The 26,168-nt window shown below is 44.9% G+C and overlaps 3 protein-coding genes across 5 annotated transcripts; 1 reads left to right on the top strand and 2 right to left on the bottom strand.

Moving 5' to 3' along the window:
- Positions 1-821: 821 nt before the first annotated feature.
- On the bottom strand, positions 822-8,432 carry LOC100822725 (E4 SUMO-protein ligase PIAL2). 2 transcript variants are annotated; one of them, XM_003564223.4, is made up of 16 exons: positions 8,106-8,431; positions 7,882-7,954; positions 7,430-7,495; positions 6,923-6,988; positions 6,730-6,812; positions 5,736-5,787; positions 5,514-5,579; positions 4,742-4,809; positions 4,620-4,668; positions 4,403-4,487; positions 4,206-4,304; positions 4,037-4,088; positions 3,029-3,080; positions 2,829-2,945; positions 1,883-2,752; positions 822-1,620 (listed from the first exon to the last, which is right to left on the bottom strand). In XM_003564223.4, exons 1-16 carry the CDS (start codon positions 8,324-8,326, stop codon positions 1,114-1,116), a joined length of 2,526 nt encoding a protein of 841 aa, XP_003564271.1. In that variant the 5' UTR covers positions 8,327-8,431; the 3' UTR covers positions 822-1,113. The 2 variants fall into 2 exon arrangements, with proteins under 2 accessions (XP_003564271.1, XP_024312674.1); XM_024456906.1 differs by lacking the exon at positions 6,923-6,988 and having other exon boundaries at positions 8,106-8,432.
- Positions 8,433-14,437: 6,005 nt separating this feature from the next.
- LOC100822417 (serine/threonine-protein phosphatase PP1) lies at positions 14,438-19,893 on the bottom strand. Its single transcript, XM_003564222.4, has 3 exons — positions 19,493-19,893; positions 17,458-18,017; positions 14,438-15,194 (listed from the first exon to the last, which is right to left on the bottom strand). Exons 1-3 carry the CDS (start codon positions 19,677-19,679, stop codon positions 14,964-14,966), a joined length of 978 nt encoding a protein of 325 aa, XP_003564270.1. The 5' UTR covers positions 19,680-19,893; the 3' UTR covers positions 14,438-14,963.
- A 2,972-nt stretch (positions 19,894-22,865) lies between these two features.
- Positions 22,866-26,032, top strand: LOC100821164 (transcription factor SPATULA). 2 transcript variants are annotated; one of them, XM_014897016.2, is made up of 7 exons: positions 22,866-23,549; positions 23,669-23,734; positions 23,833-23,898; positions 24,274-24,597; positions 24,699-24,768; positions 24,855-24,976; positions 25,620-26,032. In XM_014897016.2, the coding sequence occupies exons 1-6, from the start codon at positions 23,199-23,201 to the stop codon at positions 24,974-24,976; spliced, it is 999 nt and encodes a 332-aa protein (XP_014752502.1). In that variant the 5' UTR covers positions 22,866-23,198; the 3' UTR covers positions 25,620-26,032. The 2 variants fall into 2 exon arrangements, with proteins under 2 accessions (XP_014752502.1, XP_003561052.2); XM_003561004.4 differs by having other exon boundaries at positions 22,867-23,549; positions 25,615-26,032.
- The last annotated feature ends 136 nt before the right edge of the window (positions 26,033-26,168 follow it).

Below are 26,168 nucleotides of genomic sequence, written 5' to 3'. Positions count from 1 at the left end.
TTATGAAATATAGTGCTGAAGCAAGCGCCAAACAAAACAAGTCCGCGTCCTCCATTCAAAGTTTGATATTTGGTCAATATTCTCAGTCATACCGCGTAAAAGAAAAGGCCACTTGATAGGTACAGCGCATCACCAAAGCACAACCAACGTATCAAGAGGGACACACATATGGTTGACCGACTTCTCTTTTCCTAAGCAGCAGGGGTAAATTAATTTTTGCATCCCGGAACAAATTAAGCTACATTTTGTTTGTCCCGATGCATCAAATTAAGTGTTAGAAATTATTAACTCCGTGCAACTTTTGTTGACCATTAAACTTTATAGGATTTGAAAATCTTACAACAATATCTCTCGCTCTCACACACATGGCGGTGCCATATCTCTTCTCCATGTGGCGGCGTCTTGTTTCTCGACCTTGTGGAGCCACCATGTTTCTCGGTCATGTGGAGCCACCACATCCCCGAACCATGCGTTGGCGCCATGTATCTCAGCCATGTCTTTCTCTCTCCTCTCTCTCTACTCGATTTCTCTCTCCTCTCTCCTTATCTATGGTTTGATCTCTCCACTGAGGTGTACAGTTGATACGTTGGTGAACTTTCCCTTTTGTTATGTAGTTGGTCAAATTTCAGAAAATTTGTCAGTCAATAAAAGTTAGGCGCCCATATTTCGGAACGAATGGAGTACAGTTTAAGAGGGGCCAGCCAATGTTTTTCCCAGAGTATACTTCAACCGCAGTACAAGTTAGGCAGTGGATCTACAATTTATGAGTTATATCGTGTTTCAACGAAACGGCGCGAGTGTTTCGACAATTATCCAAGTTCTAAGTCACAACTCCCAAAAGGGTAGCTCTCCTCCAGTCGTCAGGCATGCACAACCCAGCATAGAAATGTACTTACAAAATTATAATCCGAGCAAGGTGACATATAACAAAAGAAAAATCATGTAGCTAATGCTCCATACCAAAAGGTCCTAGTCCCTGCATCAGCAACCTAACATAGATTAATAATTAAAAACTTACATATCTAGTACGGTGGATGAGAGGTTCAGAGTCAGACGCAGAAGGTGATTAACATGTTATCTACTCAGTCCAGGGCTCCCCGCAGCACCTGACTTTTACCTGCCAGGTGGCCGAGCCTGACCTGTCCGCTGACTGCCGCCAGAGTTCAAATAACGGTCCAGGGCCTGATCATAGGCAGAACCTACCAGACTCCCCCGCATCTGCCCTGTGGGCTGCCAGTTCGGGTCCATCTGAAGATCCTGGAGATCAGAAGCTTCGACGAGGGGCGTGGCAGGAGTGGTAACAGCGGATGCTAGACCGGGAGACTGCACACGCGGCTGTGCCTGCGGAGTTGCTGGTCGGGACACAACTTGTGATCTCATTGCCTGGCTTTGCTGGGGTGCGTAGTGATAGTTCGTCAGGGCCTGGCTAACTGCACCGCCTAGTTGGGTAATCATCTGGCCCATTCGATTGTTCAACTGTCTCTGATCAAAGCTCTGATGTTGTTGGGAAAAGGGAGTTCCATAGGCAGCATTAGCACCTCTGCCCTGTCCTCGGCCTCCTGCTGCAGGTCTTGTACCCATGAGAGGTGGTGCAGCAAGACCCATTACCCGGCGCATGTCCTGCCAATATTTATAACCATGTCATTAAATGTTTGTTAATATAAGTTTTAAGGGATTAGTGCTAGTTTGTTGTGTTAAGAAGCTGCAACTGGCTGCCCTGAGTTGGCAGTCAACAGTACTGGTACTCCACTACGTCAATCTTTTAGGTGCTGGTGCCCAAGCAGATACAATCATATGGTGATCCTATTGTAAGATAAAATAACGCAATGCTACCCTATGCTGGTAAAAATATCATGCCATGTTAACTTCAAAAGACTATTACCTGTTGTGTTGACTGTAGATGCAAGAATGAGGCACCATCAGGAGCTCTTGAGAGTGGCCCAACACCACTAATCATCGATGTGATGATGCTGTCTGCATTTGGCACATGGTGTGCTTGGTAGTTTGAAGAAGCTGCACTGGATTGCAGGGTGTGAGGAGTAGGTGGCCAATACGAGACATTTGGCTGGACCCTTCTAGATGAATTATGTGAGGGCACTGCCAGAGCCTGGACTGCTACAGGTTCTCTCCTGACATTTCTAGGTACAGGAGGCCGTGCTACTTCTGATGCAAGTAAAGAATCTATCCGTGGTTGCATCTGCATCATAGTGGGGTATGGTCCTTGTGAAAATTGCTGCATGGCAAATGTTGAATTGGAGATTTGAAAAGGAGAGGCGGTATCTGTCGTAACAGGTTGCGCTTGCAGGATATCTCTAGGCAGAATAGACTCCAAGGTCCCATAAGAACTAGGTACGGGTCCACCAGCAGACGATAGTAAAGGATTTTGGCCAGAAGTCGAAGTTCCGGTGCTACATCTGTTATGTCCACCTACATGTAGATCTTCTGACTGAGCAGACGTGCTTATAGGCAAATCCAGAAGATAGTCAGCCACAGATAAATCTTGGCTATTCAACAGAGGTTTCATATCTTCTGAAGTAGAAGCCGACCTCATAGGCAGATCACCATCATCATCTCTGTTTATCAGGTCTATGACATCGGAAGGAGTTGCATCAGTTTCTACAGCATCCCCATTCTGCTGAACTGTATGAGCTGCATGTCTATCTGATTTCTCGTCATGAACTGAATCAACTTTCCAAGATCCATCAGGGAATAGAAGAACATTAATGATATCATCTCCCATCTCTTGTAATACCTGAAAGAAAAATGAGATCAGTCACATTAAAAACATAATGACATGAATATACGCACATATACATTATACGACTTGCCTTGGCCATCTTCTGATCAATTCGTAGGTCAAGGAAATTGGAAGGAGTATTACAACATGGACAGCGCCAGTTCGGTTTCCTCAAGTTCATATCCATGTAATTATCATAATCAAAACACTAAACAATACAGGCTGTGTTAAGAAAAATTACAAAGGGAAAAAGCTCAACCATGAATACAAATTAACAGATAAAATTTATACCTGGTAGTGTTTGCATAGACGCCCTTTAATTGGGGTTTTTATGCGCCTAAAACTGCAAGAAGAAAAGCAACAAACATTTCCATGTTCCAGCTCATAAGCATTTTCCATTCAAACGTGTATAAATAAGTGGATTGAATTTCAGAAACCAATTCGAAAAGTTACCCAAATATTGGCAGTCTAGACAACCACATGAACTATACGAGTAGTCATCATATGGTGAATAAATGCTTAAAATTGAGAAGGGGCATTGTCAGATAGTCACATACGCATGATATGATTACCTATTAGCTATTGCAACTTCTAAATTGGCAACCAGGCACAGGACATTATTAATTAATGCAGATGTTAAGAAAGACTCCTCCGTTTCTAAATAGTACCACATCTAGGTCTATATAAAAATGTAGAAGTCTGACTAGATTTATATAAAAAAAATCAACATCTACGATACCAAATAAATGCAATACAAACACATATTTCATGATGGATACAATTATGCTAATTTGGTGTTGTAAACCTTTGTATATTTTTCTATAAAGGTTGGTCAAACTTACATAAGTTTGACTTAGGACAAACCTGAATGTACTCCCTCCGTTCCATAATATAAAGCATACAAGGTTTCGTTAAGACAAGGTTTTGACCAAGAATTACTATGATAAAATGTGGTTTATATGACAAGAAATTGGTATCGCCAGATTCCTTATCAAAAGCACATACTAAAAGTTGTGGTTTTATATCTTACAAGCTACATATTAATAGATTATTAATTGTTAGTCAAAGCCTTGTCTTGACGAAATCTTATACGCTTTATATTATGGAACCGAGGGGTAATACTTTGTGTAGAGGTTCTTTGTCGTTTTAAATGCAAGAGCTCACATGAGAACATGCACTAATTATATGCATACAACATAATAGGATTATGAAAGACCCGCAAGTTTCATCAATATAGGATAGTTCAAAGGTGAAACCACATAAAGAAAAGTAGATGTCACGAAGAATGGCAGACAGTACCTTATGGGGCACTTCAGGGAAACTTTTGATGGCCCTTCAAGTACATCTGAATCTACATGAAATTCAAGAGGTGTAACAACAAAAAATTTCCATTCACAGTTGGCAAAGCATAACATGGAACATAATGAACATGCATTCCACACTGAAAGGATTAAAGTTAATCACCTACCAGGAACATCTATTGTGACTGGTTGGGCATAGTCATCAAGTTTGGGAGCATCAAACGATGTCAAACTGTTCACAAATGCTACAGCTATAATGTAGCTAGCTGCAAAACAAAGCCAAGTCAGCATATGATAAATTTGATGTGTGCTTCTGGAGAAGAAATGGAAGAACAGCAGGAGGAGACATCATCACCAAACATACCATTAAAATATCCAACAGCTTGTAAGATGTTCGCACCAAATTTTAGCATCTTGGTGATATCAGTGGGGAACTGGGGTCCTGTTTCCTGTCAGTTGTGTGAAAGGCATGAACTCAGCTTGTTCAACAAATGAAGATTAACCAGTCCACAGGTTGCACAAGGCTCTGGGGTCAATGCAAAAGAAAATGGCAGCAAGTAGAAGGCAAGGATGGTGCTAACCTGTGAAACATTAGTCCTTTTGTCCACGCCTTTTCCATTTACTAAAAAACTGAAACATAAAAACATCAGTCGTGTTTTTTGGCTTAACATTGACAATCATCAAAGCAACGAAAGTGATGCACCTGACATGCGGTGGGTTTGTGATGCACGATGAGACACCTAAATTTTCCTTTTGGACAACAATTAAACTCTGCAGAAGATAAAAAAAACAATGAATTTATCTGATACAGCATCATGAAACAATGACATGCAGAAATAAAATCAGCAAGTATGTGAATTATAATACATAATCATGAAATGCTACCGAACTGCTGCTATGACTGTCACTCATATCTGATCCCTCACTCATATTCAGGAAATGCAACCAAACTGCTGCTATGACGGTGTCACTCATATTCAAACACTAAAGGCACATAAATCAGCAGAGTATAGTCAACCTTTAGTTATTGTTGACAGATCAATGTTAAGAAATATGCTCCAGAACTCTTATGACTACTATACTTCAAAAGAGGTATCAGGACCAACAAATTGATTTCAATTCAGAACATGTTTAGGTGCCAGGAACAGAGTGTGCAGCGAAACAACAAACTGGCCAAGGTTCAGTTGCCTAATATGCAGTCAATTGCAAGATATGCACAACTTATAGATGCAAACAGAACATAATGTCAAACATTGTACAAACATCCAAGAGGGTTGCACTATGTTAACATAGTATATCCTTTTGGTCAAGAAACTCAACAGAAAACCAGGTAATGAAGTCAATAGTACAATAACTAAACAAAAAAGAAACAGCACATGAGCAGTTTAAATAGCATTAACACTTGCTGAAACAATAATCTCAGTAACAATACTGGAAATGGATAGAATAAATATTTGACCTGGAACAATACTTACAATCTTTTCATTTTTAGGTAGATTTCTATGAATAAAGAAGTCAGCCATCAAAATATCATACCCAGCCTGCAAGTAGAGACACAAAATCAAGGATACAGTTATGAGACAAACCATCATTGTTCATCTATATATGTCCTCCCATATGAGGATTAAAAATGCACAAAAAACTGCCATGGTAATTAGAAAATGTCGGTCAACTTTTATCAGGAAAAATTTGCACACCTTTGCTTCCAATGAAATGATTAGACGGTCAAACTTCAACTTAGGATAATACCTACAATCAGGATCATATTAAAAAAGTATAAGATGCCCAACAAAACTAATGAATGACTCAGGTTGTTCATATTATAATCAAATGAGTTCAAACACTTATTTTGAATATAAACCTGAATAATTGAAAACGAAGATTATAAATCTGAATTTAACACTCCCTCCGTTCCTAAATGTAAGATACTAAGATGTTCTAGCTTTGTCCTAAGTAGTACAACTCTAAATTAGATTTAGCAAATACGTCATGATAAATATCCTCATACTATACTTATCTGACATTGTAGATGTTAGTATAATTTCCTATAGACTTGGTCAAAGTTTAAGAAAGTTCGACTTGGGACAAAGCTAGTACATCTTATATTTTGGAACGGAGGTAGTAGCTAATAAACCTGAAATATCCCTGCCCTAAGCTAAAATTTTGAATTTCATATGTAAATAGTATACTTCAAGTATTTTTCACGTATCTTTACTCCTACAAAAGACTCAAATGGTGGCGGCGGTCCGTCACATTTGGACCATGTCACTTGTATTTTATTTTCCATCACTTGTTGATTTGGCAGAAATCAATGAGATGAAAACGAATATGGATTATACGACCTGAGGTAATCGATAATTAATAGCAATATAATTTTAGAAACATGTTTTTTTTTAGTCCGTGGCAAGTAGCAACACACAGGTACCGATGTGCAAGTTAAACTTCAAAATTGGATATGAGATATCCACATGTCAACTTGAATTTAAAATATTAAGATTTTTATCTACAATAAAACATGTTTCTAGAATATGGGCTTTCCGATCTTAGTTCCAATTTGCAATTTCTAATTGGTTTAAGATCTACCTGCACCTAGACAACAGAGAACATGAAGGTAAATGTCATTTCTTTTTAATGAAAAACTGATGATAAATGTCATCAAATAAAATCGAGAAGTATCGATTCCTTCCTTACCTTGGCATTACTGTTGAAATTATTTCAAGCACAGTGCTGTCATTAGGTGGCTCGCTAACGGGCGTGCAGAAGTTGCCAGATAGCTGCATGGCAAGAGAAATTATAACTAGGCAATATGGTACTGTCACGCCACGCCACGCCACCCAAGACGAACAATAAACACAAGAGAATAAACAAATCATTTCATGCACACCTCATCAGCCATTCTGAGAACGTCAATGTAATCTGCAGGTTGAAACCATTTACTTTTACAAGCATTCTGCAAAGCAGTAAGTGTGTTACCAGTTTGAGTTTTTAGTGGGGCATAAGCCACACAATATGTTGGAAAAATAAGCTCAAAAGGCGATTGCAACTTTGGCATATAACATTTCAGCATATGCACGAAACTCTTTAAATGACCTGAAACAACTCCAAATGGAATGTATTTATACAGTTAAGGAAAACTAACACAGGAGTAGGATCAATGGTTACATGGTAATTGTTACAGAGCGGGTTGAAGCGAATAATGTGTTGATACATATATGCAACTAAGAAAGACAAAGTATTCTTGTCTATAGGTATGTTTATGATTGAATTTTTGAAATAACCTAACAGTGAAAGGAGATTAAGGGATGGATTGTTTCTCAATGTAATTGTATTCTGGTTTAGGGAGAACTTCCTAAGTGCTACTCATACATGACTGAGATGGAGGGCAATTTACCTTGCATGATATGATCAGTACCATGACAGAAGATTGTATAGATGGCTCTCTCCTCAGCTGATATACCTGGTCAACAGCGGTAGAGTTCAGACTAATAACAAAGAAGTGCGCAACAAATTTGGGCATATCTTAATTCCCTGCAGCGGCATAAAATGTAACCACCTTTCCACAAAATAATTAGAACGGACGCTCGATGCCCTTACAGGAAAAAACATTCCACTTGTATACTACATTAATTTCATCATAATTCGCAACTGGTGTAGTGATTCACTCGAACAGTCAATCATTAATAAGGAGAGCAATTCTAGTCTAGCAATTAACTCCGCAGCAGATAATTACCATGTCCGTTGCGCCAGGCCAGTAAAAAAAATTGCTGGTAATTGAGAAGACTGAGCAAGAAGAAGAAAACGAGAGAAAATTGTCCGGTGGAGGAAGAGCACAAACGCAATTACCTTTCTCAAAATGTCAGGTACTTCGGGCGCCATCTTAGGCACGTCACCGCCCGAGAGCGCGTAATCGATCCCTCTGCGAGCACCCCCCCCCCCCACCCCCCAAAAAAAAACAGAGATGCGAAAGAGTCAGGCATCGTCCCACGAAACGGCGCGGCGGGCATAAAACCCTAAGGATTAGGGGATTTTGGAGCGGCGAAAGCGCGGAGCTGGGTCGTCGGGAGTACCTGGCGAAGGCGTAGACGAGGTGGGAGAGCTCGGCGGGGGGGAGCGCGGCCGCGCCGCCGCGGAAGTGGCCCCTGATGCGCTCGCCGATGGCCCTGAGGCGCTGCGCGTTCATCTCCACCGCCTTCTGCAGCTGCTCCCTGGCCTGCTGCTGCTGCTGCATCTGCTGCTGTTGCGCAGGCGCCGGCGCCGTGGGCGGGAGCGATGCTGCGATGCCCGCCATGGCTCGCCGCCGCACCCGCTCGGTCTCTCTCCTCTCTGTCCTTGGGAGGCGGAGCGGCGAAGAGGAAGGGGCGAGGAGTACTGCAGTAGGTGGGTGGCGCAGTTGCTTTTTATGTGGGTGAGTAGTGGGGATACAGGGAGTACGGATGAATTACGAGTAAATTGATTTCTGCGCTGTTCTGGAGAAATTATATGCGGAGAGTCCCTCACTTTGGGGCGTAGTGGCAGTGGGGGCAGTTGGGGGGCCGCAAGAGATTGGAGGGGAAAGCGTGCGGCCTACGCCGAGCTTATCGGTGACCCGTTTAATCACGAGACCAGTTTCAAAATGTCACAGCAAAATTTAATTTAAAAGCAAATATATGATATACTAGTACAGCGCCCGTGCGTTAGCACGGTCTCTTAAACATGTGCACGCGAAAATTCATGTTTATACAAAACATAACAATATAATTGAACATTCAATCAAAATAATCTCGGAGCTGATGCCAGTAGTCGCGGCCACGGACATGTCACCCAGTCCAAGCCGCCCGCCGGCTGTGGCTGGCGTCAGAAGAAGGTCACGGAGCACGCGGTGGCGCAGTGCACGAAGAACCGCGCTGATAGCGCCGGTCAGCCCTGGACCCCTTTGCTCGTCTCTTGCATGAGAATCTAATCCGGCGCCGACGCGTATCCAGAGCGGTCACCGCAGGGAGGTGCTGCGCGGGCAGTTGAGTCAGCGGTGGTGGCCCGGGAAGGCAGCGCTGTGGGAATAGAAAAAGGAAGATCCGATGGTGTGTAAAGAGACACGAAAATCAGGATAGGCACGGAAATTTATGCATGGCGGACGACGACGAAGGAAATCTTCCTTCTTTTATTATTAGGATTAGGATAGGATAGTACAGTGCCCGTGCGTTGTCACGGTCTCTTAATTTCTTTCACTTTCACATGTAAATGTAATGCATATGAAAATTGACATTTGTAGAAAAGACAACAATATAATTTGAGATTCAATCAAATGAACCGAACAATGGTATTAATTAAAGTGCCATTTACTTAGTAAATATACAATCAAGAATGGCATTTCTGTTGTCCGCACAAACAGTGTTCTATTCTATTGTTTGACCCGGTGAAAACTGAATCTACTTATTCATTCTGCTTGTAATTTTGAGCGGATCTTTTCATCAGGTTGATTCAATTGAAGACTTTGCATTTTGCACCATCCACTTAACGAATAAATTTCCCAGTCGCGACGGCCTCTGCCCTGGTGCTGCCACGCAGTCCCGCCTCTCCCGGGGACATACCATATACAATCCGTGTAGTTCCATTCTCAGTCAAATACTCCCTCCGATCCATAATAAGTGTCTCAGGTTTAGTACAACTTTGTATTAAGTTCGCACAAAATCTAAGACACTTATTATGAATCCAATGGAGTATAATTTTTTGATGGACAACGCATATACTTCAATGTACAATCTTTACCGACACTATACTTTAGTGCATGTTTTGCTGTATAACATGCACCAGCACTCTATACTTTAGTGTACAATCTTTTGGTGTTATTTCAGATTCAGAACTAAACACATATATGAGTGACAGGTGCTGCTTATACCAATAACCGCTGACGTGATGATGCGGACCAACGACGCTCTCCATGGCTGGGATGACCATGTTAATGTTGTCCTCGCTGCGGCACATCATCGAACACCTGACGAGCATGATAGTATCAAGTTGGTAGCCTGCAGTGCAGAGTGCTGAGGCAGAGAGCGGCGCGACAGCGGCGTTGCATGTGCATTGGGAGCGGGGACCCAGAGAGCCAGGTGTTACCGGCAAGGGGAGGCCCGCCGCAGCGTCCTGTCGCGGCGAGGAGGTCGTGCACCTCCACTTCTTGCGCATTGCCGGCCATGCCTGTCGCCCTCCGCTGCCTGCGCCCAGCGAACTCCGACGTCAGGGCCATTTGCGCGCAGCCCGAGCCCACCACGCGCTGCCGCTTCCTGCCAGCGCCCGTACCGGGCCGCTGCATGCCGCTTGCCCCTGCGCCACCTGAGCCCGGCACATGCCGCCGCCCGCGCCCCCTGCGCGCGCTGCCTCGCCCAGGTCCAGGAGGGGATGAGAAGGGCAGTTTGCTAGGCCAAGGGAGGGAGGTCGTGTGATGCGAGCCTGCGAGTTGGGCTTCGGAACGATGGAAAAATCGGGATTGGGTTGAGGGCGACAGATTTGAGGTCGGCCGCAGCAGCTCTCGCACGTGTCAGGGGCGAGGCGGCAGTACCAGCGGCGCGCCGGTGGAGGGGCGGGGCAGCGGCGGGCTGGCCTGCATCGGGCGCTTGAGGGCAGCGGCCGCATTTTTTTTCTCCTGTCGTGCGCGGTGCGGGGGACGAGATAGAGAAGGGGGGACGCACGCGCAGAGGGAGGAGAAGGAGGATGGCGGCAGAGTAGGCGCGCGCGAGGAGAAGTTGATGCGGAATTGCGGAGGCACTAAACCAGGACCCCGCGTGGGACCAACGACGGAAACACTGCTCCTCCGGGTTAATCTGCCGCTGGCTGCTACGGCGAGGGCACGGCGGCACAGCGGGCGAGATGCAGGTCGGCCGGGGATGAGTCGGGAGAGATACGGGAGACGCAAAATTGCAGTTTAGCCCATACCTTGCAAAACAAACCCAGTTCCGCCTTTAATATGGACCGCGGGTTAAATTAACAAAAACGTGAAGGGGCAAATCGCAAAACTTGCGGGCAGACGACGACGAAGGAAGCGTTCCTCCTTTTATTATTTGGGATATATAAACGACCTCACGACGTTTAAATTCATATTTCATCCAAACACTAAGATTCAGAAAAGATAAGGTTGACTGTGAACGGCAGCTAAAGATACTAGTTGCATCTGATTTTATCTTTTCTTTCTCGATCGTTGCTAGGGCTGAACACGGATTTGGGTTTTCGTTGTTTGTTTTTTCGATCGAAGTTTGTCAAAAGATTTCTTATAACTCTCTACTAAATCATCGACACTTATTATGGATCAGAGGGAGTACTATTGTTAATTATGTGGTTTGTTTGTTTGGGCGAGTTAACATTATTTCTTTTCTTAAACTAGCCGAAATGCCTGTGCACTGCCACGGCCCGCTGCAGTCCATTTCACATTTTCTGAAAGATAATTTTTTCGCTACTGACAAGTCACTGATGTTACAATTACAACTCTAATAAAGTAAAAGAGAACCAAATTAAATTAAGGCAATATGACAATGATTTTCAAGATATTGCATTTGATAAGTCAATTGGAACTGCTAAGATTCTCCAAGTAGAACTGACGTTCCTTCAACTGCGATATGACCCCCATAATCCATCTATGTCCTGTGCACCCAATTAACTCTATAAAAGTTATGTACAATGCGCCCAATTAACTCTATACAAGTTATGTACATGAAGGGGGCAAAATTTTATGAGTAATTCCATATAACAAAAATAAAATATATCAAGGAACAAAAGAGACTGCACCGAAGGTTCTTTAGGTATCACGGTCTCAAAGGCTGGCTTGGAGAAATATTTACCACGAGTGAGCCTCTGAAGAGCACTTGATACCTGTCCCTGTAAAGGGCACCTTTATTGCTGACTTCTCCATGGATTGCTAATCTGCCCGTGTGCGTGCGCCATTATCATTGTCATAATGGTCAGCTAGGTCAACTCCGGTGTCATCAATGAAATTATCACCATCTGCAGTTGTAACACTTTCTTGGTTATCCTCTGAGCCGGCTCCTGGATCTCCCTCTCCCCATCATCCTGCTCCTCACCCCCACCGCCTTTCCCACCAGACCAGGACGATCTACTCTCCCACTCCACCACCCTATCCTGCTTCCTCCTCTTCTTCTCATTCTTCTCCTTGCCGCCACCCCTCGGGAGGTTCTTGAGGCTTGAGGACCCCTTCCTCTTCCTGGCCTCGTTGGCGGCATGGTCCTCCCGGCCCACATCCGCTAGCCCCGCCGCCTCCTCACCCCAATCCTCTAGCTCGTCGCCGGGAACGCCACCGCCGCCACCTCCGCCGCCCTTCTTCAGAAGGCGCTTCCGAGGCCTGGAAGAGGAACCGGCCCCGTCATCGCCGTGCACGGGGGACGGCGAGCGGTCGCGGTTCTAGCCGCCGCCGTCTGCGTCGCCGAGGTCGTCGTAGGGCTACGCTTGTGGCTCCGGCGAGAGGTCCCGCGCGCATGAGGAGGAATTGCAGGCAGCGGCGTGTAGGGCTAGGGCAGAGCGAGTAGGTACTTTACGCGGCTCCTGGTCGTGCTCGTCGAGGAGGAGGTTGAGCGCGTCGTCCTCCGCGTCGGGGGAGCGGGCCCCTAGGGCTTCTTCGTCGTCCAAAGCCATGCTCGAGGAGGCGAGCGGCGTGTCCACGCGGGCGGCGCCTTTGCCCCTTGTCGCCCGTAGCAAAAGCAGCAGCAGCATCCATAACGGCCGCGGGCTTCTCCCCCTCCTCCTCCGCCGCAAGATGCTCCATCCTCGAGGGGATCTCTGTCCGCAGCGTCGCGGTGGCGCTGGCCCGTGTACGCAAGCACGAGCAACGGGCTGCGTTTGTCTGAATTAGGATAGGGTGGATTGGACCGGCGGCGGCGGCGATTTGGCTCATGATCGGCAGGTGGTCGGTCAAGGGACGACTCGGACGAGGATAAACGGTTCGACAAAGGTGAAAGGGAGCGACCAAGCCAGCACGCGGGGGTTTGACGAGAAAAGCTTGACAGACGACGAAAACACGTGATGAAAGGAACGGTTCGTACTTTTTATATTGGTATAGATTTGCGAGCTGATGTCCTGGGTTTTTCCAACCTATGCTTCTATATGACAGAGTTGCTCTGGTCAACAATGGATGTTCATGTGGTTCCTCTCTTTTTTTTGTCCTTTAGTCCTAGCTCTCATCTTTTTCTCTTTCTTTGTGATTTTCATCTACTGCCAGAATAGATTATTGTGATTGTCAAATGTTTTTTTTCAGTACTGATCACATTTGCAGCTATAAAAACTTTGTAATTGCTTACATTTGCAAATGTTAAACTAGGTATTGCATTTTCCATTTCGTGATATTTTGTTTCTTTATTTTCTTACTCCTTCCGATCCATATTAATTGTCTCAAATTTGTCCTAATATGTATGTATCTATGTCTAAAAAGCGTCTAGATACATGGAATATTTCGACAATTAATATGTATCGTAGGGAGCAGCAAACTATAAAATCTCTCGTGCAATGTTAACCAAACCACATTTGCAATGTACCCTTGCAAATGCAAAAACAAAAACAAAAAATTTACAAAAAGACACCTCCCAACTGCCATGTGACTAAGATCAAATCAAGAGACATACAAAAATGAAGGTGTGGAAGACAAAAGGAAAATAAACGTGGCAAATTTGTACTTTACATGCCCTTTTTTGTGTGTGTTTAAGTTGTAGGTAGGACGATTTATGGTTGACTTTGTCCCCTTTTCTCTCTTATTATGTTCATGGGTCTCTGTTGAAATTCTTGTCTTAAACTCTTAGGGCAGAATTGCTCGTTCTGTTTGGTTTGACAAAAGACAATATCTTCAAACGCTGCTATCGTGTTGGTTTTACTTTACAACAATGTTGCCGCGAAGAGGAAGGAGTACACACAATGAGACAACAGACATCCCAATCATCCGACGAGGAACAGCAGCGGGGAGCAGGACCGAATCTACATGTCTTTACAACAATTTTGAATCTACCCTGTGTTTAGGACGATGAACCCCCTGATCAACAATTTAACCATGTTTGATAATCAATAAAGTTGCCAAATGGTTTTCCAAAAAAAAGGATTAGAAGTTTTTCTATTATTGCCATCTCACATGAGGTAGGGACTGTGAAGACAGTGATTTAGGCACAAGGTCCGGTTACTAAATTGAGATATGTTTGACTTATTATCTAATGTGACATGGAAATATACTAAAACATGTAAAAAATTAGTTGGACAAAATTCCTAGCAGTGCCACTCAATTCATATCTAGCTACAATCAGTAGGAACAGCTGGAGAGTGGAAGGTGACAAATTTATGTGACCACCAGTGAGGTAGCCTCCATTCAGTGCAAATGAAATGATACCGTGAGTTCATGCCTCAAGGGATAATCAATGGCATGTTTCACTTCAATACCCAGTGAACCATAAAAAACATCACATAATGTGGCAAACCTAAAACTGTTTAAAACAGCAACACAAAAGCGTTGTCCTACCACAAGGAAAAAACTGCCAGCAATTTGGGCATAAATACCAGTCATTCTCTACCATCAGCATCAGTGAAAGCCATCCACTAAAGCTGGTCAGTATAATCTTCAAAGGCAAGCTTTACAGATAAAACAGCATACAAAACATAAATCTACATTTAAGACCAGCGATCTCCACCGCATGATCATGTTCCCGATACCTCACTTTGCACGAACATTTTGACTTGTGCAGGAGTAAGAGCGAATAAAAAATCCACATAAAAAGAGCTAACCAGTTATGGTTTTCTGATCCGAAGTACGAAGTTTTCAGAATGGCAGGACAGATCTGCATCAGACCGTGAAAGACAAAGGCACGCAGTTTGCCATTTCGACATGATGTTCAGTGCACCTTAAAATCTCACCATAACAAGTTTGGGGGTGCTCCATCACAATCACTCAGTTCATATCGGACAGAATCTGACTAAATAATATTAATCTTTATCTTCCTAGGAGGCGTTCCAGGTTTTGACATGTTGCCAGCTCCAGCTTTTCCTTTCTTATCAGAAGGCTTAAGAATTTGGAATGAGCATGTTAAGGAATCGTCTATGCTCATCATAGCACCAGCATTGTCAAACTCGCCACAGTAGTTGGGTGCCGAGAATATGGTTACAAGCTGGCGCTTAGCAAAGAATTCATACCCATCCTCCACCACCTGTGAATATAAGATTGAGTGTAAGAAATTGAATTATAAATAGAGATAACCACGCAAGGATAAGAATTCTGCAACAGCACAAATCCACTGAGGAAAGGTGCCCTACATGTTTCATATTGACTTGTATCCCTAAAACACATTGCGGTACACCAAGATAATCGGTATTCTTACTCTAGATAGGGTGAAACGCATCAGCATTTGTGAGTTAAATTTCAGAATGCATGCAGTAGACTGCATTAACCGGTGACCTGATTGAACTTCACTTTATGAAAAGTATTAACAGAGTTTTTGAACCATGGCCCCCACACACTAAAGGGTGCAAATAGGGAGGGGCGCTGGCACAATAAAAATAAATGCCTGCTGTGTCCAATATCAAATGACAACTCACCCTAAAGACATGCATGTTACCTTTTCCTTAAGAGAAAATTACGCAAAACCACCACATTTGAGGTGAATTTCTAGGAAAACCAAATTTTTTTAATTTTTTTCAAATCATCACCGATTTTAAGCACAGAGGGACCCCGCGCACTAATTAACCAGTTAAGGGCGTTTTGATACGAAATCTGATGAAAGGGCCCACATGTCGGTGCCACCGTGGCGCCATGCTGGACAAGTCAACAATCGGACGAAGACCAGCTGCAGCTCCCCAAGGCGGCCGCCACAGAGCCGAAGATCTCGCCGTACACCGCCTCACCACCATTAGTGGCATCCATCTCCATCTACCTTGGACCCTCATTGATTGATCGATGCAGGAACCAACCTCCCTCACATGCGCATTAAACTACGAGATGCCCATCCAATCCATCCAAATCGATCCAACCTATAACAGGAGCTAGCTAGCGAGCGAGGTGAGACCTGTCTGCAGCGGCGGCGACGGCGGCACCGCGGCAATGGGGATCGCTGCAACAGGGCAGGAGGAGGAGCTCGAATGCACGGCGTGCCTCAGGGAGTTTGCATCAGGGCAGGCGCTGCGCGGGCACGCGTGCTCCCACGACAGCAAGACGCGGAGCAGGATCATGTGGCAGCGGCAGGGGCGCTCGACCTCAACTTCCTGGAGCGCTCGCCTTGCCCCCTCATGCATCCGCAAGGGCCACTCGAGAGCCGGCTGCTCGCTCAGTCTTCCCTACCTCCGGCCAGAGGCGCCGCCGGGCCGTCTCCTGCTGTCCTCGCCCCTGTCTCCCGCAGTCCTGGCGTCCTCCGCCGCCGCGCTAGCTTCCCGTCGGCAGCCCGCTAGGACCACTTCCCCATGCCTCACCGTCGCCCCGCGGAGCCCCTGCGCCTCCGCCTGGACCACGCCTCGCGCCCGAGCGCCGCTCGCGCTTTTCTTTCTCCGCGCCGGCGTCGATGCTGTCATTTTCTGCTGCTGCTGTCGAGCCCGACGACGGTGGCAACGGCCGCGGGCGGACTGAGGCGGGCGGGAGGAGGCGGAGCAGCAACGAGTCACGGAGGAGCGCGGCAGCGTGCCGGCGCAGAGCAGGGAGAGAGCCCCGGCGTCGGCCAAGCACACCGCCTCAAGCAGCTCGTCCACGGCCATGGCGGGGCCGGTGGAGAGGTGGGCTGCTCCGGGGCGGAGTCCATTGCAGGAGGTGTAGAGCGTGAGGAGGTGGGCAGCGTTCAGGCCGGCCATGATGAGCTGCGGCTCGGCGGCGACACGGCAGAGGCAGGGGAGTGTTCAACTGGGTGCTGATGTGGCGCCACGTTGGCTCCGACAAGTGGGTCCCATGGTCAGATTTGCCGTCAATTCGTGCTCAACTAAAAGATCAGTGTTCGGAGTGACATGTATCCCCAAAATCGGTGGTGATTTGAATTATTATTTTTAAAATGTGGTTTTCCTAGAAGGTTACCTCAAATGTGGTGGTTTTGTGTAATTTTCTCTTTCCTTAACAACAGGCTAGAAATTTTGCGACAAACAAAACTGTATAATGCAATCATATCAATGCACAAATTATACCAGTTCACCTCTTTTCAGAATATAATATATGAAATATAGAAAAAAGTTATGACACATTTAAGAAAGGTCACCAAATCTTAATTAAATAGATAACAAATTAAATAAAAAGATTTCACAAAAAGGTTTTTCCTTGTTAGCCATTTAATTAGTCAAACAATTCTTGATACAATATCCATTTGTTCTAGAAACATCATTGCTTGAGGTGTCAGATGAAAATATGCACTCAATATCAAATGGTGAACAAGTTCACTGGTGAAACAAATGTTCATTACTTGGCAAAAAATGTACTTCGAGATTAGTACGAAGGCATACCTGGTGGGCTCTGCAGACCAAATCGAGATCATGTTTCTCAAGGAACTCCGCAACCTTATCAGCTCCGAATGTGTAAGACACACCCCTGTCATTCTCACCCCAGCCATCAATTTCCTTGTCTGGGTCTGACCACAGCAGATCACAGAGGAGACCATGGTCCGGAACATCCACAGGACGGGCAATGTTGCGTATCTGGTCCATATTCTTTAACTCAGGTGATAAACCCCCATGCATGCACAGGATCTTATCATCAATAAGAGCAGCCACAGGGAGACAGTTAAAACAATCAGTAAAAACCTTCCAGAGACGAACGTTAAACCTCCTCTTGCATTCATCAAAGAATCCATAAATTCGATTGATCGACGCACATTCATGGTTTCCCCTAAGGAGAAAGAAGTTCTCCGGGTACTTTATCTTGTAAGCAAGTAGAAGGCATATTGTTTCAATACTCTGTTTGCCACGATCAACATAGTCTCCCAGAAACAGATAATTTGCCTCCGGTGGGAAGCCACCATACTCAAATAATCGAAGAAGATCAGTATATTGTCCATGGATGTCCCCTGCCAGTGAGTAAAGAGGCAGTTGAAGGCTGAAGGCACTTTAAAATCATTACACATTACAAATTGATTATGATGACGAATTTAGACAGCATATCCAGCAAAGTGTTAACAATATTGATCTTGAGGTGGAATCATGAATCTATTCACGATAAGAGAAGTGTAATAGTACAGTATATGTCTGATAATATAACATCAATAAGAGGACTTAACATTAACAGGGTTACACAATGTGGAAAATTAACCTTCTCATGATACTGTTTGCATTATAAAGCTATATACCTTTAGATGAAAAATGCCAATACCTCATATATTAGAGGAAGCTAATGTTAAAATAAATGATACCCACTTAGCACTGATGTTAATTGAACAGTGCATCTCATCTCTAAATTCCAAAATAGATGAACACAATCTAGGTTTTGCAAATTGGTGCAAACAGACTATCTGATCCAGCTTGGGATCTGTTAAGTCCAGTACTCCCCCCACTGCAGCAACAGTTTCATGATCTGGATAGCTAGCTACATGTGTATGTGGTTGGCAGATATTGCACCAACTCTGTGATGAAGGTGTGTGATGAAGGTGTGAAACTTAGATTTCAAAACATTCAGGTCTAGGCAAATAAATGCTTTGTTCACTATAACCAACTGTAGGTGCGTTAACAGAGTTTTCACTCTATCCTTTCTGCAGGGTAACAGGACTTGACACTCCCCAATTGTAAAATAAAAGAACCCTCCTTAACAGCAATCTCTTAAGACTCAGAACTGGTCAACTTATGAGGAGCTGATATAGGTGTATTGCTTTTGGCATGCCACACTGCAAATACTACACAATGTTTCGTAGACATACAAGTGAAGATATACACGTTGTACAGCCAGAATAATTTTTCAACAAGGGAGAGTTTTAAACACAATATTTTAAAATCTAAGAATCAAGAGAAGAAAGCGATTTAAAGTTTGACATTTCTGGCCAAACTCCAGAAGATGCACAACGTTTTCCTCAAAACTGAAGAATTCTGTCGCCGAGCCAATGCGCAAAATATAAGAGGAAGATGAATCATATTAACAGTTTAGCTTAACCTCACAAAAGAGACCATTTGTGCAATCCCGACCAAACCAAGACTCTGTACTACAGCTATTAACCCACTAGAACTTTTGTCCTCTGGAGAGAGTGGGAATTATAATATCTTCCTGGGTACTCCAGAACCAAAAAACCGAACTTTACGGACCCAAAAGGCATCACGGCAGCAGCAGCTTCAAACAACGGGGAATGCCTAAACTTAGCATAAAGCGGGCCAAAGGCATCCAAGCGCGCTATTCGTCACAAGCAGCAGCACCGAACACGGCACGACGGGGCCTACGGAGAGCAGAGCTATCAACGGACAGAAGAGAGGCGCGCATAGTAGGTAACCATGTTTCTTTTTTCTTTTCTTGCGAAGAAGAATAGTGAGCAGGGTTGGGGAGGCAGGGGGGCTTCCTTACCGCAGACTTTGATGGGGGCCTCGAGCTCGAGGAGGTTGGGCTGGCCGAGGAAGACCTCCCTGGCGGCGGCGCAGAGCCGGCGGATCTCCGCGTCGGAGAGCTGCGCGGGGCGCGCCGTGCGGCCGCCGCGCGCCTCCAGGAGCCGCCGGATCACGTCGTCGAGCGTCTCCGCGTCCATCGCCGCCATCGCCCGGCGCCTCGGTAAAGGGACGGAGGGAGGTAAAACCCTGGCGGCTGCGGGGAGGGAGGCAAGGCTAAGCGGGGGCGGCGGCTAAACCCTAGCCGTGCCTTTCTTTTTCCTTCCGCCGACGGCTGGGGGGTGGGAAGAGAGAGAAAGGGGAGGAAAGAAAAAACGGAAATGCGTAGACAGAGAGAGGGGCGCGGAGAGAAGAAAATCGCTGCGAGTGGCTCGGGATATATTATTGGCCGAGCCGCCCGGCCAGGGGCCGCGAGTGGAATCTGGGCCGTGAGACTTGACTTGGCTCTACGGAATCTGGGCAGCTCACTCTGTTCGGTCTCTGTACGTCACGAATGACGAATCCCAATTCTAATAAAACATCTCATATAAATTTATGCATTGGGATCGACACACATTTCGTTTTACACGAAAAATAATATATTTTTTGATTTTCATAAAATTGACGTATTTGTTTATGTTAAATAGGACTTTGACCAAAAATTGCATATTAATACGTGGCTTTTAAGACATGAATTTTATATTAATAAATTTGTCTTCAAATGTTCTTATCGATAATTGTGATTTCGTATCATCTAAATTACATATTAGTGAAATCATTATTGGTCAAAGTCTTTCCTTAATGAGACAAAATACGTCAACATTTGTGAGAAAAGAGAAAGCACTGGTCTAGTAAACCATCAAAGTTGGGCCTTGAAATACATGAACACCACAAAGTTAGCTTATCATTTGCTCCGCCATATCAGTTAATATTGAAAAGTCACATCACAAAGTTAATTGGTAAAGTGCAAAAGAAGATGGCTAAGGTGGATGGTTTAATTCCTCACCTCATGGACGAGGGATCTCCACCCCTACATTATGTTGACGACGCTATCATGATTGTCTGATTATGGACACAATCTCGAAAAATAGAAAAGCAAATTTTTATTGTTTGTCTTTGAGAAAATGTTGGGGCTCAAAAGAAACTCTCACAAGAGTTGAAGAAATTTTGACCAATCTTTTCTTGGAGTGTCCTTTTAGCAGAAGATGCTGGCAACGCCTCAACATTATTTTGGCCAGCTGACACTTCCTGTCTTGAGAGCCTTACAGGAGTTAAAGTACAATTCAACAACCCCTCTCTTCTTTGACACCTTCTCCATTGCCGCCTGGAATATTTGGAAGACAAGAAATAGGCTTATTTTTTAAGGAAAGAGGGCCACCTTTCAAGGCTGGCTTCAGAAATTTAAAGTAGAGTTAGATTTGCTTGGGTTTAGGGTGCCTCAATCCCTTTCCCCTTCTTTTTCAGAGTTGATAGACCGTTTCTAGAATAAAAGGGGCTTGCCCTGATTGTAAATATATAATATGTAATATTTATTGTTTAATATACCACAGTAGAAGCCTTCCTATTGTTTTCATGAAAAAAACTCTCTCACAAGAGTGAGATCTTTTGTTTTGGCAAAGCCCTAAGCCGCTAAAGTGGAAGATACATATCCCCGACTGTTTGCATGCAATGCAAACGTCCTCCCTTTTCGATATCCAGGGATACCAATCCACCATCGCAATCCGCGAAATAAAGAGCGAAAATGGACGGAGGATTGTTTCAAGCATGGTAAACGGAAAGGAAAACATATAATATGAAGGTCGCATGATGTGGTCAACTCGGTGCGTGCCAAGCTTCTCATCCTTATGCCATCATTTTCAAGACACCCGCATGAGTATGCAAAAGCAGAGATCAATCGACTAATGACGAAAAGTAGTACATGTATCTCTTATGCAACAAATGAAATCAAGATTTCAATGATGCAGGTGGACGGCTCAAATACAGTCAACCTCTACACATGTCTCCTCTATGTTTCAGGATGAAGCCATGGGGCCCCCTTCCGGCAGCCTCCATATTGTCCCATTTTCATCAGCAGGGGGCAAAAGCAGATCGTCGACACACAAAGCTTAGCTTTGACTCGTCAACGGAAAGATAAGCTTTCACTTATCAACAAAAGGATACAGATAACCACCCAGGGCAATGATCGGATAGGTCGTTGATCAAGATCGCTAATATCCACTCCAAGCTCAAGACCAAGATGGTTTACACTCCCAGGGAACATAACACAATAGCTCATCATCTTCTCAAGAAAGTTGCTTTGTCCAATCCATAATAAGTGTCTTGGATTTAGGACAAAGTCAATACAACTTCGTGCTAAATACAAAACACTTATTGTGGATCGGAGGGAGTAGAAATCACCAGAACCACAGTCCTATTTTTCTCTTGCATTAACCAAAACCGTAGGATCGCGACGGCTACAAACATGTGTAACCAGCAAGCCTTGATGTTCAGGCTTTTCTCTATGTAATATTTTGTCAATGAATAAAATCTTCCCTTTAGAAAATAAAACTAAATAAATCAAGATTTTCTACTTTCTCCATCCAACAAAAGATGTCTCAAGTTTGTCAAAAATTGGATGTATCTAGAATTGACTTTTTTTCGAGGAAAAAGATGGTCGATTTCGTCATTCGATTAAGGAAAGAGGTACCGTACAGAAAGAAAGATCAAAGGTTGATCCTTCAAGAGAAGAGGGGGAAGCAAAATAAAAGAAAGAGAGCAAAAGAGTCAGACTAGCCTCCCGAGTCATCATTGCATGTTGTAAGCATGACTTAATGTATAAATGCATTCAAATTTGATTAAAGTTGAGACATTTTTTGTTGGACGGAAGAACTGTAGAATTCAAATGTAACTATATGCGAATGATCTCGGTTGAAACAACTAGTGATTTCTAAAATGCTAGTAGAGCGCTAAACTCTTACCACGAAGCTAAAAACGATCTTTAAATATGAAAAGTCGCACGAACAAATAAAACGCCCACGGCTCCATGCATATCTTCTTCCTAAGCTATATTCTTTCTAGAAACATTTGACACGTGAACGCATTTCGAAAGCTCCCGGAAAGAAAAAAAAACAGGTAAACTTTTCTCCTTTTTGACAACTGAAAGAGAAAAAGGCTGGAAAACAGAGAAACTTACAGCTGACAGCAACGTGTACGACGAGAAGGTAGGCTGGAGGGCGTATGCTGTACCACAGAGAGACCCCGGCGCAGAAACAAACTCCTCCGGGCTCCGGCCGAACGAACAGAGGAGGCATCCCAAGCCCACACACAACCGAAAGCCAACATAAATGCCACCCCCGATGCTGCTAGTGCGCATGCACAGACCCACAGCCAGAGATCGAAGAAAAACAAACAGTCCAACGACACGCCAGCCCCCTCGCGAAAGAAAACGGGGAAGAGAAAAAACAAAGAAGCGCACACACACACACAGACGCCCAAAGCGGGCAAGCAGCGGGCAAGCAGCGGGCAAGCGAGGCCACCACCACCCAGCTTGCGCAGCGCAGGCACGCAGGCAAGGCAAGGCAGCAGCACGGCATGGGCGCAACACTAAAAAGAAGGAGCGAGGAGCGCCCTCTCTCTCTCTCTCTCCTCCGCTCCTCTTTCTCTTCTTCCCCTTCCGTGCGGAAAGAGTGGGCGCTTTCGTCGTGGGTGGGATGATGGAGGACTTCGAAGGGGGCCGCGGGGCGGTGCGGGAGCTGGTGCTGATGCAGCAGGAGCGGCGGCGGCGGCGGGAGGAGGAGGAGGACGAGCTGCGGCGCCAGATGTTCGGCCCCGTCGTCGGCGGGGCGGCGGCGTTCCACTCCGCGTCAGCGCTGGCCCAGCACCACCACCAGCAGCAGCAGCAGCAGGCGGCGGCGGCCGACTGCGGGGAGCTGGGTGGCGGGTTCTACGAGAGCGAGGCGGGCGGGTCGTCGGAGCCCGAGCCGCACTCGTCCGAGCGGCCCCGCGGGGGCTCCGGCAGCAAGCGCACCCGCGCCGCCGAGGTGCACAACCTCTCCGAAAAGGTGGTGGACTGAACCGAGGGCCTTGCCTTGCCTGCCCCCCCGCAGTGAACTGCTCGTCCCTTCGTTCTGTACAGGTGCTAACCGTTGCTTGTTTTGGTCCATCCTTCCTTGGGTCGCAGAGGAGAAGGAGCAGGATCAACGAGAAGATGAAGGCGTTGCAGAGCCTGATACCGAATTCCAACAAGGTCAGCATTCAAAAAAACCCATGAAGGCTGTTGAGTGAGTTCGTGTTTGTGCTGGAGAATTTATTTACGGGTTGCGTTGTTGGTTTCTGGGGTTGCAGACCGACAAGGCGTCCATGCTTGACGAGGCCATTGAGTACCTGAAGCAGCTGCAGCTCCAAGTGCAGGTCAGCTAATGCATGCCCGGATGGGCGGTAGGATGATGGTGCTAACTTGCTAGTGCATTTGTTTTGGCTGATCCATTCAAAACTGCAAATGTGAGGTTATTATGACGAGAGTATCTGGATTGCTCCTAGGAGATAGATTTTGCATATAGCTCAGCCATGGTTATTATCGTATTTTTGAATTACATCCTGACTGTTGCTGATACTTAGGAATGTTCATTTGGCGTTGATTCGTCGCGAGATTTGCTCGGCATGCTGGTTTACACTGCTGAACAAAAATGTTGATATGTTAGATAACCACATTCAACTGTTCGTGTCAGGTGCTAATAGTTAAACCGCAAATGTAATATGTTTGTTATGGCTGATATTTTGTTACAGATGTTGTCTATGAGAAATGGGGTTTACTTGAACCCATCTTATTTATCTGGAGCACTTGAGCCTATGCAAGCATCGCAAATGTTCGCAGCACTCGGCGTTGGTGGCAGAAATGTGACAGCAGCAAACCCCGGGGGAGTAGTGCCACCTGTAAACCAAAATACAGGAGCTCACCACTCATTTGATCCAATGAATTCCCCTCCACAAAATCAGCAACCACCTCTAGTGTTGCCAAGCTGTCCTAACGCAACCATCCCAGAGCCTTCGTTTCACTTGGGGACGTCACAGTCCCACCTTCGACCATTTCAATTGCCTGAGTCCTCTGAGGTAATGGAGTACATAATTGATATGGACCTTAATGTCTGTAAATATGGCACTGCAGTTTCACATGAGATTTCTCTAAAACATGTTTCTATTCTTATTGAAAGATGGTATTTCGAGGGGAGATAATGCCAAAGCATCAAATAACATTAGCTCAAGATAGAGCTAATCTGCCAGGTGTTTGACAACATTTTCATTTCTTTTGTTGACACCACACCTTTTCTTCTTATCTTCTGCTGACATTTCCCTTCATCCTCTTCAAGGAAACAAGATGGACTCCGTCAGGCAAGAACCTCCCATGTCGAACACTGATCATTTTGATGGATGCTCACGCAGCAAAGAGCACCCACAGGATATTATACCAACTAATACAAGACATGCGTAGGTAATTCTCTTGGCATGTCTGAAGGTCAAGATATACACTGATTGTAATGTTTTAAAAGTTGGCATGAGTGCTGGAGCAAATAATCATAATCATAACAGCATGTAGGCCATAATTCAGCTGCATTATGATTCAACTTCATGCTGGAGCAAAAAATGGCTGGTGTTAACTGACTTGGCTCGTCTGTTGGCATGTTTATATAGCTTTCATTTAGAATATGGACAAAATAGGCAAATTTGGTATATGTGACTAGTCAAATGGTGAAGTTTAGGCATGCTATAGTGGCAAAATGTTCCTTGGCCTAATTTAAAGCATTCCTTGACCTCAGTTGACAATGGTAGCATGAAATAGTATATTCCATCGGATAGGTGAACTAACCAATCTGACACAAATAGCACTACCAACATTTCGTAACATTATCTACATTTCCCCCCATGTAATTACTTGCTACAATTGTAAATTTAGATCGAAAGAGCAAGGGAACTCTGAAACTCACTTGCTTTATGTCCTACATTCGTTATTCTTAATTTTTTTTTTGCATCAGACCTTTTTTCGCCATGTTCTCATATATATCTCATTTTAGTCTTGACAAATAATACTACTTAACACTTTGTTTATTTCTGAATCCTTGTCCTTGTCAGCTTAGGAAGTGGTTTAACACTCAAGTCAGTGCGAAGGACGGATGACGTGACGTAGCTCAGTAATCTAACTGACAGGCAGGATCTCTGAATCGTTGACCTCCATTACTGCTATAGCACTGTTATTCTTGAAGCGGCCTGATCGCTTCACTTACTAGCTAGTAGGGCAGGCACTGTTACCAGAGAACCATGTAATCATGTCACCGATTGCTCCTTTTCTAGTCCGTTGGAAAGGCTAGCTGGTAAAACGAGACTAGCCTGTTGTTGTATGTTTTAAAGGAGAGCAGCACAAGCCATGCTGCTGCTTGTAACTTGAACTTGCAAGTTGTAAGCAACAACCCTCTTCGATGTCATAAGAGCTAGCACAAGATGCGTCGAGCTCTTCGATTTTTCCAGAGGAGAAATGGAAATTGTTGTGGAAGCTAGATGTGTTACCAAAGGTACGCGTTTTTTGGCGGCGAGTTCTCAAGGGTATTGTACCTGTTTTCGCAACTCTCACCAGGCGGCATGTCATGGAAGATAGTACATGTCCGGTGTGCAAATCTAGCTCGGAGACG

Source organism: Brachypodium distachyon, chromosome 1, assembly GCF_000005505.3.
Source record: "Brachypodium distachyon strain Bd21 chromosome 1, Brachypodium_distachyon_v3.0, whole genome shotgun sequence".
Lineage (NCBI taxonomy): Eukaryota > Viridiplantae > Streptophyta > Magnoliopsida > Poales > Poaceae > Brachypodium > Brachypodium distachyon.
This window is presented reverse-complemented; position numbering and strand designations above follow the sequence as displayed.

Bases quoted from the DNA above. Each gene is read 5' to 3' on its own strand.
- LOC100822417 (XM_003564222.4), bottom strand. From the start codon at position 19,679: ATGGCGGCGATGGACGCGGAGACGCTCGACGACGTGATCCGGCGGCTC. The intron at 18,018-19,492 runs GTAAGGAAGCCC...ACTCACTGGCAG, and splicing joins GGCCCCCATCAAAGTCTGCG to GGGACATCCATGGACAATAT. The intron at 15,195-17,457 runs GTATGCCTTCGT...TTATATTCACAG, and splicing joins TGGTCTGCAGAGCCCACCAG to GTGGTGGAGGATGGGTATGA.
- LOC100822725 (XM_003564223.4), bottom strand. From the start codon at position 8,326: ATGGCGGGCATCGCAGCATCGCTCCCGCCCACGGCGCCGGCGCCTGCG. The intron at 5,788-6,729 runs GTAAGGAAGGAA...TCCTGATTGTAG, and splicing joins ATTTCAACAGTAATGCCAAG to GTATTATCCTAAGTTGAAGT. The intron at 4,305-4,402 runs GTATGTTTGGTG...TTTGTTTTGCAG, and splicing joins AGCTGTTGGATATTTTAATG to CTAGCTACATTATAGCTGTA.
- LOC100821164 (XM_014897016.2), top strand. From the start codon at position 23,199: ATGATGGAGGACTTCGAAGGGGGCCGCGGGGCGGTGCGGGAGCTGGTG. The intron at 23,550-23,668 runs GTGGTGGACTGA...CTTGGGTCGCAG, and splicing joins TGCACAACCTCTCCGAAAAG to AGGAGAAGGAGCAGGATCAA. The intron at 23,735-23,832 runs GTCAGCATTCAA...CTGGGGTTGCAG, and splicing joins TGATACCGAATTCCAACAAG to ACCGACAAGGCGTCCATGCT.